General features: G+C 49.8%; 1 protein-coding gene across 2 annotated transcripts in view; it reads right to left on the minus strand.

Moving 5' to 3' along the window:
* The window catches only part of HDAC1 (histone deacetylase 1), a 37,717-nt gene extending 21,037 nt beyond the window's left edge, over positions 1-16,680 (minus strand). The window contains exons 1-2 of one of the 2 annotated variants that reach the window (XM_088451221.1): positions 16,455-16,678; positions 3,067-3,179 (exon numbers count right to left, since the gene is read on the minus strand). In XM_088451221.1, the coding sequence (XP_088307347.1) occupies positions 3,067-3,179; positions 16,455-16,503 (162 nt within the window). In that variant the 5' untranslated portion in view covers positions 16,504-16,678. Of the gene's footprint in view, positions 1-3,066; positions 3,180-16,454 lie in introns of both variants that reach the window. The other variant, XM_088451222.1, reaches the window with a different exon arrangement.
* Positions 16,681-16,965: the final 285 nt, after the last annotated feature.

Raw genomic sequence — 16,965 nt, forward strand, 5'->3', positions numbered from 1 at the left:
TCTGGGAAGGCTATAGTGCTGCATACACTGACCCAAAGGAGAGGCACGCAGGGGAACTAGACCACACGCTGTCCTGAGAGATCTGCGATGCACCAAGAGAAAATGGCCGCCGGAGGCCTCAGAGGGGGCGTGGCCGCAGAAGGAAACAGCTTAGCAAAGCCAGACCTCAGCGGAAAGGCGCGCTGAGCTGAGTAGCCGCTAAACAGGGAAGGTGGTCTCCCCTGGCTGCCAATTAACCCCCAGGATGCTGGCTCCCTCATCAACTACAAGTCCCTGGTGGTCTAGTGAAGCGCAGGGTATTGTATGCCTGCTACACAGCCAGCACCTCCGGTCTGTCCCCTGAAACCGAAGATAGGACTGCTGATAAGCGGGTCAGCACAAGCGGTGACTCACTCTTACCCATCCTCATACGTCTGGCCGCAGTCTGGGATGTCCCGCGTGGCCCGGCTAGCGCAGACCCGGGGTCACGCCGAGATCCCCAGATCGGTACTGGTGCCGCGGCACCGGCAGGGTGACAGAGCGGCAGCGCAGACGTCCTATGGACAGTCTGCTGTTGTGCACTCTGAAGAAAAAAAAAAAAAAAAAAAGACCAAATGATAAAAGAAAATCAGCTTTGGGGCTGCTAAACAGTCCCCCTGCGTTAACAGTGACCCAACTTCGGCCGGGCGCCAACTATAACTGAGGTGCCTCTGGCTCGGGGGCGGGTTATAGGGAGGATGGACCAGTGCATCCTGGGAGCAAAGCTGCGTGGTGCTCGGGGTCCACATCCAACCTACACCTCAAGGTCTACCGGTGTAGCCTATGGACCCTGAAGAAAACAGTGATAGTTATAATTGACAGACAGAAATAAAAGACAGTGTCAATACAGCAGCCAGCAAACAGTCACAAACAATGCATATGTAATATAATTTCAATCAGCTCTAAATCAACTACTCAAAACACAAAGGAATGGTAGGATATAGAGCACTGAGGACCTCATTCAGAGGCGGTCGCACGGAGCAATTGGTCGTAGCGAGCGATGTTTTTTTCAACTGCGCATGCGTGTACATGGCAGTGCATGTGCGCAAGCCTGTCTTTCTGACCGCAAGCCCTCTTGCTCGTTAGTCACTACGAGGTCGTAGCAGAGATTGACATTTCGCGCCATTTGTGGGTGATTACAGGGGAAGGTGCTTGTGAACAGGGATGTGGTGGTGCGGACGCAGGCGTGGTTGACCTTAAAAAGGGCGTGCATATATTACTGAGCGAGTCATCACACACGTCATCTCGTTAAAAGAACGATGCTACTGCTCGTAGTGCTAAAGGTAGCCCAGGGTCTACCTTTAGCATTGCGAGTGCAGGCGATGGTTTCTGCCTCAACCGATGTCTGTAGGCAATTAACACTGTAACAGATGTTAATCGTGCTGACGTAGATTGCCACCTGCGACCGACTATGAATTAGGCCGTAGAGATAGGAGGTGTGCTTTCATTGTTGTGGGTGTTTCCGCGCTTACGATGTGCGTTGCAACTGAGCGCTCGTTTTGCATATTCTCGATCACTTTGGGTGCTACCGATCGCTCCCGAGCGACCGCCTCTGAATGAGGTCCCGTATACCTAACCAAGGGAGAGGTATACAGGGAGACTGACCCAACCCTTCCTGAGATAGACAGCTACAGAGCATCCGTGAAGCTACACACGTGGAGGGTAGGCGGAGCAACCCAGGCATAAAAACCCTTCGTAGGGACTGCATCTGAGTCAGGGGAAGGAGCTGCGTTAACCAGCTGGGTACGCTGGCCTCGTGGCAGCAGAAGCGTCTGCTGCCGATCCCCAGCGTCAGATGATAAGGTCCCGGTAGTGTAGTGAGGACGCGGACAATCCCGGGCCCTGACTGCAGCGGCTTCTGGTGCATCTCTGGCACAGCATTCCCGCTAGGCTATTTCTGAAGGGCAGAAAGCACCCTGCCCTCCAGCGCTGCGCCCCGCTGAAACAGCCTGCGGGTCCTGTCCGGACAGTGTCACATTTATTATTAAAAGATCACTTAAATTATTTATCAAAAGGTTGACTCTAAAGGGGCCTATCCATTAGCAGATGTATTTCTGAGCGATGAAAGACAAAAGATATCCCTTGAAAATTCCGGTGGCTGTGCTGAACGATATCTTTCATGTACATGACAGATTTTGGCAAACGCCGAACGATGAACGATATTGCATGACATCATTCAGGGAGTGGATTTTTTTTCTCTGCAGCTGCTGCTAATATCTTTCGTTGTTCAATGCATATAAGCTGCACAATATTGCTAATATCGTACAGCTATATGCGATAATTGACCAACATGTTGAAGAGATGATAGATGCGATTTATCGGTCGCGGGAGTGCGCATCTGTCATCGTTCAGGGCCTATCCATTAGCAGATATAATGAACGATTGGTCGTTCATTTTATCTGCTAATGGATTGGCCCCTTAAAGGGACAATTCAATTGTTTTCGCTAGCAGCTAATAGCGCCCAATGGAGCAATTCAAATTGTTGCTCGGTTATGGAGCGAACAGCCGCCAGCATTTCTACTTGTCCCCTCCTGAGAAGGCGAGCAGAATGTACGCTTAATCCTGGTTTTGGCAACCCTAACTTGGACTTTAACCGGATTTAGCAGTTTTACATGGCTAAACTTGGTCTTATTATCCGGAAGGAGCGCAATAATTAATGGCTCCCAAAATAATTGGATTGCAACATTAGACACCCGTTAATTATCGCAACCTAAACAATTGATCGCCCCATAAGAGAGCAAATCAAAATGATTGGGGAAATGCAAGAGAAACTATCGGAATGCTGGCATCTTGCGTGCAAACAACATCTCACATTATCCCTCATGTCCTATAGAAGTGCTCAAGAAGATAGGTAATGTTGGCCTACTTAAATTCTCAATGATGTGTGCAACCCATTAGTGAAATAACTGAATTGCCATATGATAAAAAAAGTTAAATAAAAATAAGATGTACATATTCAATTGGAGAAGTTCTATTTTACACTTTAACCAGTCTCTGCAGTGTATATCCCATACACCCATTTACTTGTCAATTACTCCTAGAGCTTACATAAATTTCCATCTTGCGGTACAGCCCATAGTTAAGAAGTAGATTGTGAGTCATACGGATTCTGTGTGGCTTCATGGGATGCCCTTGCCCATAGTAATAGTTGCCAACGTCCCCTGTTGATAAAGAAAAAATAAATAAATAAAAATTTTTTTTAGATGGCACAAAAATAATCAACATACTGGAAAAAAAAATGTATTGCTAACTGTAGCCAACAATAATGCTTAAAGAAATCTTAATAATGATTATGTAAAGTTATGAATGATAACCAGTAGCAGGTTTCTAAAATGTTGAAGACAAGATTTCATTAGATTTTATGCATAACTGGTGTAAGTTAGAATTTGTATGTTGTAAAGAGTCATTGCCATTTTTGAGCTAATCGGCATGATAAAGCCAATGTAGTAGGCACTTGTAAATTATGGCTTGGCTGACTAATACAAACCTCCCCGCTCTGAGAATACTCACTGGCCTGCTTGCATACATCCATCCATTAAAGTTAGGAGAGTACTAAGAAAGTGAAATATCAGAGTATACGAGTATTTATGACAAGTCATCCCTTATGTATTCAATTGGGTTTTTTTTTAGCCGTGATAATTAATGGGTGTCCAATGTAGCAATTCAATTGTTCTTGGACGCCCATTAATTATCACGCAAATGTCTAAAGCTGACTAAAGTCGTGGTTAGGGCACCAAACAGCAGTTTGGGCACCCAAACCATGGACCTATCACAGATATCTACTAGTCACCACAGGAAGCTGCGAGCAGAAATGCAGATGGCTATCGTGCCCGAACGGAGCAACAATTGAATTGCTCCATCTGGTGCCCATCACTGAGAACCGCTAGTGTAAAAAATTGAATTGCCTCCAAAGACAGACAGACAGACAGACATACACACACACACTTCAGACTAAGGGGTCTTTTCATCATCACTTAATTTATACAAAATTAGGTGAAAATATTAATTTTCACCTGCTTTTGTATAAATTAACGGTCAGACCCATTCATCATTCCTGTAACGCAGGAGATATCACATCTCCTGGTTACAATTGTGCATTGATAATTTCCACAGTATGGGGATGTAGAAATTAGGAAATTCATCAAGTTCCGAAAAGGCAATTTTTTCGGAACTTGAGTGTGTAACGGCACGCCACTCTGAGGTGGCATACAATCAACAGAAAGCCTTCACAAGTGCAGGGAGGGATCTTCTCGCTGCGGAAGGGGGGTGGGGCTGACACCAGCAGGAAAAGGACTGGAGACACTGCAAAGACACTAGGGGAGAGGGATTACACGGGGAGCCCAACTGCTTGCTTTCACTCCAGAGTATTTCAAGCAGAGAACTGCAGCATTATTGCCACATAAAAAAAATACTGCATACAATGTATAAAATTAACAAGTTGAATCTATGAACTTGGGTGGCAATTCAAATACATGTGATGCTGAATAGCACCGGGAATAAGTGCTTGGAGATATTCAATTGTCCCCATCCACCCTGCATTTAAGTTGGGAGATACAGTTTACAGTGCGTAATGCCAGGTGTTTAGTTGTGGTAAATGGCATTCTCCGTCTTACATACTGGTGGCGATGCTGTTAATGCACATGCTAAGCCTGCAACAATCATCGCAGAAGATATCTACTTGCACCTTAGGAGGGTGAAAGCAGAAGCCCTCTAGTGGCGGCGTTACAGTGTGGCCAATTGAATAGTGTTTCATACCACAAGCTTCCAGCATCATCTTGACGGTCACTTTTTCACAGTGGGGGCAATTCAATTAAATACAATGGAGCTTACAACAGTTTTGCAGGTACCTCGAGACAATCAACATTGTACCTATAAATGTTCGCAGGAAAATCTGCAGTGTTGGGCACAATAATTCTGAGCGATGGGCCCCAGCGTATAGCTTCCAAAATAAATCCATAGTTTATCATCATTTATTCCCAAGGCGCCACAAACTCTACAGCACCAGCTACAAATCATATGGAGTACAAATGCACAAAAGAAAACAAGCACGAACAAGGTTTACAAAGAAGATGCACACAGGAGATAAAGTGGGCCTGCTTTTGAAAATTACAGAATAGAAGTAGATGGCAATAGGATCTAGTAAGTTAGTGATGGGTGTGGTACAGGAGCTGGGAGGACATGCAGAGAGTCATATTAGGTGTGGGGGAGAGCGGGGGACGACAGGCTGTAGTGAAGAGGTATGTTATGAGAGAGCACTTCAAAGATTAAAGGTTGGCCCTAGCCTGGTCAGGCAGGTTACAGCACTGGTGAAATCTTGGCAATAGAGCTGGTTACCAGGGTGTAGGAGAGCTGTAAGTCATAGGTAGAGAGCAATTGGAAGTTACTCATGACAAGGTCAGAGATGTATGAAGGTGAGAAGTTTGAATGGGAGCCAGAGCTAAGATGTGTACAGTGGTGAGTGAGGATGATCAGTCACCAGCTACATTTACAGCGGATTGTAGAGGAGAAAGAGCTACTGCTTCCACAAAACTGCCCCCTGCTACATGCAGCTCTGTCTCAGCACACTCAACTGTTACAACGGGGACCATTTCATTATTCCATTGGCTTCAGGTAATTCTATTCCCACCAACTCAAAAACTAAAAGACTTTATGAACAATATGAAGACTGAGCACAATAAGGCATTCACCCCAAATTAAACATCTTAAAAACCAAATATCCTTATGATTTTCTCAGAGTAATACCGCACATCCACTAGGCGACTAGGGAAAGACAGTACGATTACAACATCTTAATCGTGCCGTCGTTCCCCATCCCCTGCAGTGCCTACACTGAATGATTAGTCGTTCAGTGTAGGCACCCACCATCATCCACGAACATGACCTGTCGTTATTGGCAGATTGACCGGCATGTTCGGCCGATGATTGATGTCGGAAACGACCAGCGAGAGCACGCATCGCTGGTTGTTTCCAACATTATAGTGCACGATTAATGAGCGATTGCACGATTACAATGTCGTGACTGTGCAAGCGCACTTTAATATCGCCTAGTGGATGTGCGCCATTACACTATTGCATCCGCAGAAACAAACACCAAAATGTAGTCTGTTAGCTGCCATAAGTGCAGTATGTTGTAAATGGGTCCAACTAAAATGAGAAAGTCAATTAGAAAATTAAGTTTAGTGAGAACCTACTACCTTGCCAGTACAGAAGTGACTGAGGACCAAATTAAAATTCTAATAAGACTGCTAAAATGAGAATACAAAATGTAAACATCTTCAAATACCTTGTTCAATATACATTAAAAATGTTGTTTTTTTTCCTGTCAACCCACTATTAAAACTAAGCAAAAAAAACCAGGCACTACTTTCTAAAATTAAATTTATAACAAGCACTCAAAGGGGTCGATAAAATTACATGCAACTTTCTCGCGTCCGCAAGTGAGGCTATATGCCGCAAGTACAGTACCGCTGGAGTCGCACATTTTAGCTCACAGCTCCGCACAAAACGCAGGGTCTGGTGCAAGATCAAGCTGCAGTGTTAGCAAATTACTCGCTATAGCGCGTTTTTATGCACTACAGGAAGCTGGGGACCCAGTTTTTAAAACTGAGCAGGTCCTGTAGGATGCACTGTGTGCAGTGCCGCAATAGCCAGTCATCGCCGCCGCCGGCAGATTCTCACCAACCTATTGCTGCCGGCAGCGACTCCTCCCCCGCTGGACACAGACCGGCTGGCTGGCGATGGATTCGAGAAGTTGAACTACAGCTCCCAGAATCCCAATGTCCGCCTTCTGCTGCCGCCGCTCCCCCCGCTAGTGCTCAGGAAACCTAGTCTAAGAAAACTCTGTGCACACTTTCAAGTGGCCGCTGTGTGCTTTCCACGTCTGCCTGCAGCACAGCCCACGCTATCCTCACGCGGGTGCGTTGTCATGGATACTGCTGCCGGTGACTCCCGAATCGATGTCCAGTAATTTGGTCACGCAGCAATAAGTTTCCGGTGTGTGCTTGCCTGAGGCACAGCCTCAGTCCTATGCAGGGCCTATGACCGGGCTCGGATCCTCCGGTCTCCAGTGACAGGTATACCCCAGGGGTGAGAGTGGCATAGGCATTATTATATTTATGTAGCTTTCCTTTCAGTAATTCCTTTTTTTTTTTTTTAACACCCAGCACAAATGACAGCCTGTTGGTATTGATGGTGCTGTGTAATGTAATAGCAGTCATTCATATTTTATCAAGTTTTGTATTTCTAGTTACCCGACAATAGCTGGTTTAAAAAAAAATAACAATTGTTATTCTGGACATATTGCCTGTGGCCCGTTTCTGGCCGGCTGTGTTGCCCCTTCCCCTGGTATTACTGGGCAGCTGTGCGCCCCCTTCCCAAAACTGACTATGTAACAGTGTTTATCCTCCCTGACTGTGTAACTGTATACATTCCTTCACTAGCCCGACTGTGTAGCTGTGTGTATTTTCCATTTACTATAACTGTTAACTGTGTGCATCCCCTTACTTTACCCCCAGCACTGCCTGTCCCTAACCTCACCCTTGCCCCAAAAACTACACCAGCTATCTACCCTTGACACCTCCCTACCCTTAGTACTGCATGCCCCCAACATCTTGATTGCCCCCAGTACTGCCCCAGCCCTTAACCACTCTTTCCCCCTTCCTAACCCCAGCGCTACCTGACCCTAGCCCCCTCCTTGCTCCCAGCACTGTCGTAAGTGCTGTCTGCACTTACCCCTCCCTACCGCCAGCTCTGCCTCCCCTAACCCCAGCTATACCCCAACTTTTCCCTGTCTAAACACCAGCTCTACCACAACTGCTACTTGCCCTTAACCTCCTGTACCCCAACTACTACCTGCCCCCACTGCTGCCTGCCCTAACCCACCATAATATGTGATGGGACCCAAAAACAGTGGAGTAGGACCCCAATCTTTCAAAGTGAGGGTCCCTGGGACCCACAATTTTTTCGCTCAGCGCGATCACTGAGCCGTGTGGGGGGCGAGCAGCAGGGCAGTTGGTAGCGTTTCCACACCATTACAACGGCAACTCGCCTCTAATTGAATTGACCCCAAAGAGTATCTAATAGAGAGTTTAGTTAATATACCGAATCAGCTGCAAAGTGAGGGTGTGAGACCACTCACAGTAGCAATAGATAGAAAACTAGGGTTGAATTGCACTAATAACAAGAGATATGGTAAGAACTTACCTTTGTTATCTCTGTTTCTACGAAGTCCATAGGGTCCACAGGGTGACCTTGGGGTATAGCTGGATCCTGGATCCTCGGGCACCACGGAGTTAAAGCTTTTAGCTGCTCCCAGGATGCACTTGGGTCCAACCTCCCCTATACCCCGCCCCCGAGCCACAGGCACCTCAGTTGGTAAGCAGCCCAGGCCGGAGGAGGAGACGAAACAGAGAGAAGGAAGACTGGAACACACAAGAACCATACTCACAGAAATGGGAGACGGAAAACCGGTGACCAGTCACAGAGCCCATATGAAGCCAGGTGCGTCAGGGCGGGTGCCCTGTGGACCCTATTGACTTCGTAGAAACAGATAACAAAGGTAAGTTCTTACCATATCTCTTGTTTTCTACTTCAGGGTCCACAGGGTGACCTTGGGGATGTCCCAAAGCAGTCCAACTAAGGGCGGGGACGCTCCTGTGCTGATAGGAGAACCCGGCGCCCAAAGGATGCATCCTGAGAGGCAAAGGTGTCAAACGCATAGAACCTCAAAAAGGTCTGAATGGAAGACCAGGTGGCCGCCTTACAGAGCTGAACAGCAGAGGCGCCACGGCTAGCAGCCCAAGAAGGGCCCACGGACCGAGTGGAATGAGCCTTAACCGAGGCTGGAACAGGTAAACCCTCCTGCATATAAGCCTCAATAATAACAGAACGAAGCCAACGGGCTAGAGTCTGTTTGTTGGCAGGCCAACCCCTCTTGTGAAAACCAAAGAGGATAAACAAAGAATCCGACTTCCTCACAGAACTAGTCCGGTCCACATAAACCTGGAGTGCTCTTACAACGTCTAAGGAAGTCTCCCCAGCCGAAAGATCAGGTGACTGAAAGGCTGGTACAACAATTTCCTGATTAATGTGGAACCTGGAAACCACCTTAGGCAGGAAATCAGGACGAGTGCGAAGCACCGCTCTGTCCTGATGAAAAATCAGAAAAGGGGGACGACAAGAAAGCGCCCCCAAATCTGAAACCCTCCTGGCAGAAGCAATTGCCAAGAGGAAAACAGTTTTAAAAGTTAGCCACTTGAGCTCCACTGACTCCAAGGGCTCAAAAGGAGGACCCTGTAAGGCCCTAAGAAGCACCGCCAAATCCCACGGGGCCACAGGTGGCACAAAGGGAGGCTGGATTCTCAAAACACCCTGGAAAAAGGTGTGTACGTCCGGCATAGCAGCGATCCTGCGCTGGAACCACACCGACAGACCAGACACGTGTACCTTCAGTGAAGAAAGACGTAATCCTAAGTCCAAACCGGACTGAAGGAAAGCCAGAATACGCGAAACTCTGAACACCTGGGGATCATAGTTTCTGGCCTCGCACCACTGAAAGTAAGTGTGCCACACTCTGTGATAGATCCTCGCGGAAGCAGGCTTGCGCGCCCTCAGCATGGTGGTAATAACGGAGCTAGAAAAGCCCCAAGACCTCAGGACGGCTGTCTCAAGAGCCACGCCGTCAAAGATAGTCGACCCAGATCCGGGTGAAGACAGGGCCCCTGAGACAACAGGTCCCGCCGTTGAGGTAGGAGGTACGGAGCGTCGATGGACAGGCTCCGCAGATCGGAGTACCACGGCCTTCTGGGCCACGCTGGGGCCACCAGGATCAGTGTGCCTCCGTCCTGTTTGAACTTGCGCAGGACCCGAGGCAGCAGAGATATCGGAGGGAACAAGTAAGCCAGTTGAAACAGCCATTTCACAGACAGCGCGTCTATCAGACTTGCGCCTGCGTCCCTTGTCCTTGACCCGTACACAGGCAGCTTGTGATTGTAACGGGACGCCATCAGGTCCAGTTCTGGCAGCCCCCACTTGTCCACGAGTAGTTGGAATACCTCTGGATGAAGCGACCATTCCCCGGGATGCACATCGTAACGGCTGAGGAAGTCTGCCTCCCAATTGAGGACTCCTGGGATGAAAACTGCCGAGAGAGCTGGAAGATAGCGCTCCGCCCAAGCCAGGACGCGGGACACCTCCGACACCGCAGCTCGACTGCGAATCCCTCCCTGGTGATTGATGTACGCCACCGTGGTGGCGTTGTCTGACTGCACCTGAACGGCCCTTCCGTGAAGAGCGGTGCCGGACGACTGCAGGGCTCTGTATACTGCCCGCAGTTCCAGGATGTTGATGGGAAGAATCGCTTCCTCCGCCGACCAACGACCCTGAAGTGACAAGGAGCCTGTCACCGCCCCCCAACCCCGGAGACTGGCATCTGTCGTGAGCAGAACCCATTCCGGGATCCAAAAGGGGCGCCCCTCCAGGAGATGCGCTGTCTGCAGCCACCAGGCTAGGGACAGACGCACCTCCGAGGACAACACCAGCATCTGAGAGCGGATCCTGTGTGGCAATCCGTTCCATTCTGAAAGAATCAGCCCCTGCAGGGGCCTGGAATGGAACTGGGCAAACTCCACCATGTCGAATGCCGACACCATGGACCCCAAAACTCTCATCGCTGAGTGCACCGACACTCTGCCACTGCTCAGACAACTGTGAATCCGCAGCTGTAAGGAGGAGACCTTCTCTGGAGTCAGAAAAATCCGTTGCTGACGAGAGTCCAGCAGGGCCCCCAAATGAACCATCCGTTGTGATGGGATGAGGGAGGATTTCTTCCAGTTGATCAACCAGCCGTGCGCCTGTAGACAAGCGACCATCAGGTGGAGATGCTGGATCAGTACCTCCGGGGAGCTTGCCAGCAAGAGGAGGTCGTCTAGATACGGTAGCAACCGTATCCCCTGGCTCCGAAGGTGAGCCGCCATGACCGCCATCACCTTGGTAAATACCCTTGGTGCCGTGGAGAGACCAAAGGGTAGAGCCCTGAATTGGTAGTGGTTGTGGAGAATAGCAAACCGCAGAAACCGTTGGTGCGATGTTGCTATAGGCACATGGAGGTAGGCGTCCTGGATATCCAGGGAGACCATATAATCCCCCGGTTCCATCGCCAGTATGATGGAACGCAAAGTTTCCATCCTGAATTTGGGAACCCTGAGAAACCTGTTCAGGGACTTCAAATTGAGGATGGGGCGATGAGAGCCATTGGGTTTCTGCACCAGAAACAGCGTAGAGTAATACCCCATCCCACGTTGAGACTGTGGTACGGGTATAATGACCCCCGCCGTCAGCAAGGCCTCTATGGCTTCCTGAACCTGCAAGGCCTTGGTTTTGTCCTGAGAAGGACTTGTGCAAAAAAACTGGCAAGGCGGCCTGTGCCGAAAAGACAGGGCGTACCCCTGGGAGACCACTTCTCGCACCCAGGCATCCGTGGTGGTATTGTGCCAGCACTGGGCGAATTGAAGAAGTCGGCCTCCCACTCTGGGGTCCCCCAGAGGGAGGCCCGTCCCATCACACAGAAGGCTTATCTTCTGGCTTGGAAGAAGGGCGCCTAGCACTCCAGGCTTGCTTCTTTGGCTTTGAGGCGGTCTTGGGTGCGGACTGCCTCGGGAAGGACTGACCCTTTGCCTTGCCCTGAACCCGAAAGGAACGAAACGCCGAGCTCCGGACCTTAGCAGGTGTAGTAGCTGAAGGGAGGAAGGCTGACTTGGATTTTGCCAGGGTATCTACTATTTTGTCCAGGTCCGGACCAAATAGTAATTCCCCATTAAAAGGTAAGGCCTCCAAGCCTTTCTTTGAATCCGCGTCTGCTCTCCAAGACCGCAACCACAAGGATCTACGAGCAGACACTGCTGCCGACGAAACCCTAGAGGTCAACAGGCTAGCATCCAAAGATGCTTCTCCAATGTAGGAGGCGGCATCTCTCATCTGTCCTAACAACGCCCTCTGGACGTCCGGAGATTCATCCGTAAACGTGTCCTCCAAGGCGTTGGCCCACCCCTCAATGGCCTTGGCCACCCAGGAGATGGCCATGGACGGCCGGGCTACAGCCCCTGAGAGAGAATAAATAGACTTTAGACAAGTCTCCACCTTCCTGTCCGTAGGATCCTTCAGCGAGGATATAGACGGCAATGGCAAAGTAGCACTCCTGATGAGGCGTGTTACATGGGAATCGACTGCAGGCGGAGTTTCCCATTTCTTACAATGCGCTTCCGGGAATGGATAATTGGACGCCAAGCGTTTCTGTGGCAGGAAACGCTTACTGGGCGTCTGCCAGGCCACCGCCATGTGATCAGTCAACTGATCAGACAAGGGGAACGCTGTAGAAGTAACCTTAGCCTTTTTAAAACTAGGATACCTTGACTTGGGAGCGGGTGCCTCATCCTCAATCAGAAGAATAGCCCGCACCGCCTTAACCAGAGCCCGCACATTGATGGAAGACTTAGTGTCTACCTCCTGGACTGAGGCATCTGAGGCTGAGTCATCCTGTACCTCACCATCATCCGAGAACCCCTCAGAATCCGAAAGATGCGCAGCCTGTGCCATGACTGAGCGTTTAGACGCCCTGGAGGGTACGTCACTGCGCAACATCGACTGAAAAGCCGAAGATGCTGCCGCCAAATCTTGGACAGTGTGGGAAAGCGCATCCACCCAGGGTGGAGGAGCTGTCACAGGAGCCTGAAACGGCACCACAGCCGGCTGTGCCACAGGGGCGGACTGAATATACATTGGCAACCCCGCATAGGGACCAACAGGCTGAGACCCCGGGGGAGTCTGCAATAATTGTGGGACACCCGGGGAATGGGGGATGGCAGGCTGGGGCAACGCCCTAGTAGGGGCGGCAGTCGGGACCGACAGACGGTCCGCGATGGACACCAGCACCTGGGAAAACATCGCCCATGGTGGCTCCTGCGAAATGGGAAGTTTAGACGTACCAGGGACCGCCTGGCACCGTCCGCACAGGCCGTCCTGTGACAAATCCTCCCTATCCACTCCTGCAGAACAGCGCCTGCAGGAGAACAATACCGGAGCCCCGGAGTGCTCAATCTCCTCCTCAGACATGACTTAGGAAGAAAACGTGCGCACTCACCAGTGTGCTGAACAACAGCCCACAATATGGCACCGTGTAGCACACAACTGTATGTGACGGACCTCACAAATACGTGATCTATATAGGTGAGGTCAGTAGAAACACCCTTCCCCCGCACACCTGTAGGGCTTGTAGGAGAAGGAAAGGGATAGGTACAGGCTGACAGTAAGTAGAAAAAAGACACAGACAGGCAGCACTAGCAAAAGTCACATACCATGCAGGAAGATATACTCACTGCACCTTTCCACTACAATCAACCTCCCAGATTCAGTGTCTGGGAGGGCTATAGTGCTGTGTACACTGTCCTTGTCGGGGGAGAGGTACACAGGGGGACCGGTCCGCGTGCTCCCTGAGAGTATCCACGCTGCCAGTAAGAAAATGGCCGCTGGAGACCTCAGAGGAGGAGTGGCCGAGTAGCTGCAGCTCAGCGACGCCAGACTCCGAGCTGAAAGGTGCGCTGAGCTGAGGGGAGGAGCCGCTGACAGGGAAGGCTTCCTCCCCTGGCTAGCATATTAACCCCCCGGTTGCCGGCATCCCGCTTGCCGCGATATTAACCCTGGTGGTCTAGTGGTCTGGCGGGGTATGCCTCCGCTGGAGGGGGGGCCCGCCGCCACCGCTAGCGCCCCCGGTCTGTCCCCTAGACCGGGGGCATGGGACTGCATTTAAAAGGAACCCGCGCACCGCCGCTAATCAGCGGTGCGCGGCTTACCTGATCTCCCCGGCGTCTTCCGGCAGCAGTCCCGGGGGAAGCCAGAGTCCGGCTAGTACAGACTCTGGCTTCCCCCGCCGCGATCCCCAGTTCAGTGCTGGCGTCGCGGCGCCAGCAGGGAGAAGGAGCGGCAGCGTGGGCGTCTGTACAGACAGCCCAGCGCTGCCGCTCTGGAGAACAAAACTAGTGTAAAAATAAATTTAACCTAAATAAAATAAAAAGCTTTAGGGGGCTGCTCCTGCAGCCCCCCCCGCAGGGTGACCCGACTCCGGCCGGGCACCATCTAAAACTGAGGTGCCTGTGGCTCGGGGGCGGGGTATAGGGGAGGTTGGACCCAAGTGCATCCTGGGAGCAGCTAAAAGCTTTAACTCCGTGGTGCCCGAGGATCCAGCTATACCCCAAGGTCACCCTGTGGACCCCTATGGACCCTGAAGTAGAAAAAATGATTAGTAAAGTTAACAATATAAGACAGTACAAAATGTACAGTTCATTTTATCACCCTGCACCAGTCACAACCTGTGCAGTTCCTTTTTCCTGTCTGGAGTGTCGCTCTCTGCTCTGGTGCGTCTAGCAAAATTAGTAAATTAAGTCAATTGTTTTTTTTTTAAAGGTATGCTAATTAATGGACGTCCAATGTTGCAATTCAATTTTTTTTAAGGCGCCCATAAATTATAGTACTTAACGCGTCCAGCTAGTCCGTGGTTTAACCAAGTAAAACGGCTAAACTAGTCTAAAGTCCTGGTTAGGGTGCCCAAATGGCAAACCACATACTTAGTACATTTCTGCCTGCCTCCTCAGCAGGGGGCAAGCAGAAATGCTGGTGCCTATTCACGTCCAAATGGAGCAACAATTGAATTGCTCCGTTAGGCACCCAGCACGGACAACATCCGGCGTGAACAACTGATTTGTCACCAAGGTCTCACGTAAGAGATTTAATTACCAGAAATGACCCGGCTATGATCTATTCAATTGGGGCAATTCAATTGAATGCGATGTAAATAGTGCCAGGAAGGTGTTTCTGGAGCTATTCAATTGTTTCCCCAACGCCTGGCACTTAGTCAGGAGATGCCGGTCAATGCACCTTATTCCAGATGCTTAAGCGTCGGCCACGATGGTGTTAGCGCTGTGCTAAGCTGAAAAACAGCATCGCAGCCGGCACTTCAGTCGGATTTCTTCTCTCGCACCCATAGGAGGGTGAGAAATTAAATCCTTTAGTCGGGCTAACAGCGCAGTCAATTGAATAGCTCCGGGGACCCCTTCCCGACACTATTCACATCGCACTCAATTGAATTGCCCCCCAATGAGTCTACAGAAAGTTAAATAATTGGAGAAGCCTACTGTAACCTCCAAATGTTAATAACAAAGGCAAGTTAAACATATTGGGGCAGATGTATGAAGCTATGGAAAGTGATAAAGTGCAGAGTGATAAACGACCAACCAATCAGCTCACAACTGTCATGTTACAGGCTGTGTTTGAAAAATGAGAGGTGGGAGCGGATTGGTTGGTCATTTATCACACTACACTTTATCACTTTCCACAGCTTCATACATCTGCCCCACTGTTCCTTGCATTATAAATGCTAACAGTGCTGTGGGTACCTGGTTTTTTTAAAACTAGAAACAATGGTAATGCTTTAATAAAAACGATACCAGCCTATTTATAAATCAGTTTCATTGTATTTCTAGAATATTAAGGGGCAGATTCAATTAGCTGCGGGGCTTACAGTGAGGCTGCAGCTCTGCTCTGAGCTATCCAATTACTGCTGTTACCCCATGCGGTAAGCCCAGATAGTGCACTAAATGCAGATTTTGTCACAACCTCAGGAGCAGCTAAGAACTCTGTATTAAGTGCATCCTGTGGTGCTTACCACGCATGTAATTCCATAGCCCAGGGCACTAAACCCAGGAGCTACAGTAAGAGTTAATGCACATTAGCCACAGGCTTACGGTATGAGCTAATTGAAAATGCCCATAGAAGTGCAATCCAAAATAGATATAACTATTTAACATTCCTGTGTGTGTGAAAGAAAAAAAATCCAATATATATTAATAATAAGGACAGCTCAGTGGTGCAGATGTTTCAGGGATAATCTACCTGCTAACCCCCCCCCCCCAACTTTACATATTGTGGCCTCCGAATTAGGAACCTCAGCACTGGAAGCAGCCTGGGTGAATGCATTTTTCCCACGGTAAGTAGAGGCATGAGATGGCAGTCCTAACACGGGAGCACTACACAAGGCGAGCTTTGGCCCACAGACAATGTGCAATGCGGGGCCGCACACACGCAGGTGTGATGGGACATCTGAGGGCAGCACGGTGTACAAGGTGCGGGCAGGCCCACCGTACAGACACCGACAGCACGGCGGCCTCATATTGCCACAGTGTGATCTGCAGCCCCATTTATACAGCCCCACGGAGACTATATATTTATATTTCTGGGGAACTGTAACCCCACACATCCTGCCAGTGCAGCCCGGTCTCTCCCCCGCCCACATAGACTCTTGCTCCTCATCTTCCGGACTAGTTGCCCCAGCACCATCCTCTGACTTGTCCCCCCCACATGCGCCATTTCCCCCCGGTACTCCCTCTTACCATCATAGTAGTAGCACACTTTCTTCTTTGTTCCCTGGGTGTACGCCATTTTCCTTCCTGGGATCCAGAGGATCGACTACTGCCGCGACTGTGCGACCTAGCGTCCGCCTACGTGCGACAGCGGCTCAGCCAATGCCAGCGCCGCATCGTACGTGAGAGGTTAGATGGACAGCTTATCATCCAATAAACAGCCAGGATGACAGCGGCTGGGCGGAGTGAGCGGGAATAGGCCAGTTTGCGCTTTTCTCTCACATCCGCCAATCCTCCTGTTGCTGAGTTTCGTGATAGTATCGCGAGATGAAACTCCCGCCCATCTCTCTTTCCACTAGGGGGGGTGGGGCTGAGATAGGCGCCGGGTGGCGACTGCGAGAGACATTCATTTATTTACGACTCTATAGCCTGTTATTTCTTTGTGTGTTGTGTCCAATTTCTAGTTTATTACATTATTCAACTGTTTATATATTTATTTTTTCAAGAAGTCGCACAGTGAGATAGTTGCATGTAGCCTGTA

The sequence above is a fragment of the Taudactylus pleione genome, unplaced genomic scaffold, assembly GCF_031769625.1.
Source record: "Taudactylus pleione unplaced genomic scaffold, aTauple2 ptg000541l, whole genome shotgun sequence".
Classification (NCBI taxonomy): domain Eukaryota; kingdom Metazoa; phylum Chordata; class Amphibia; order Anura; family Myobatrachidae; genus Taudactylus; species Taudactylus pleione.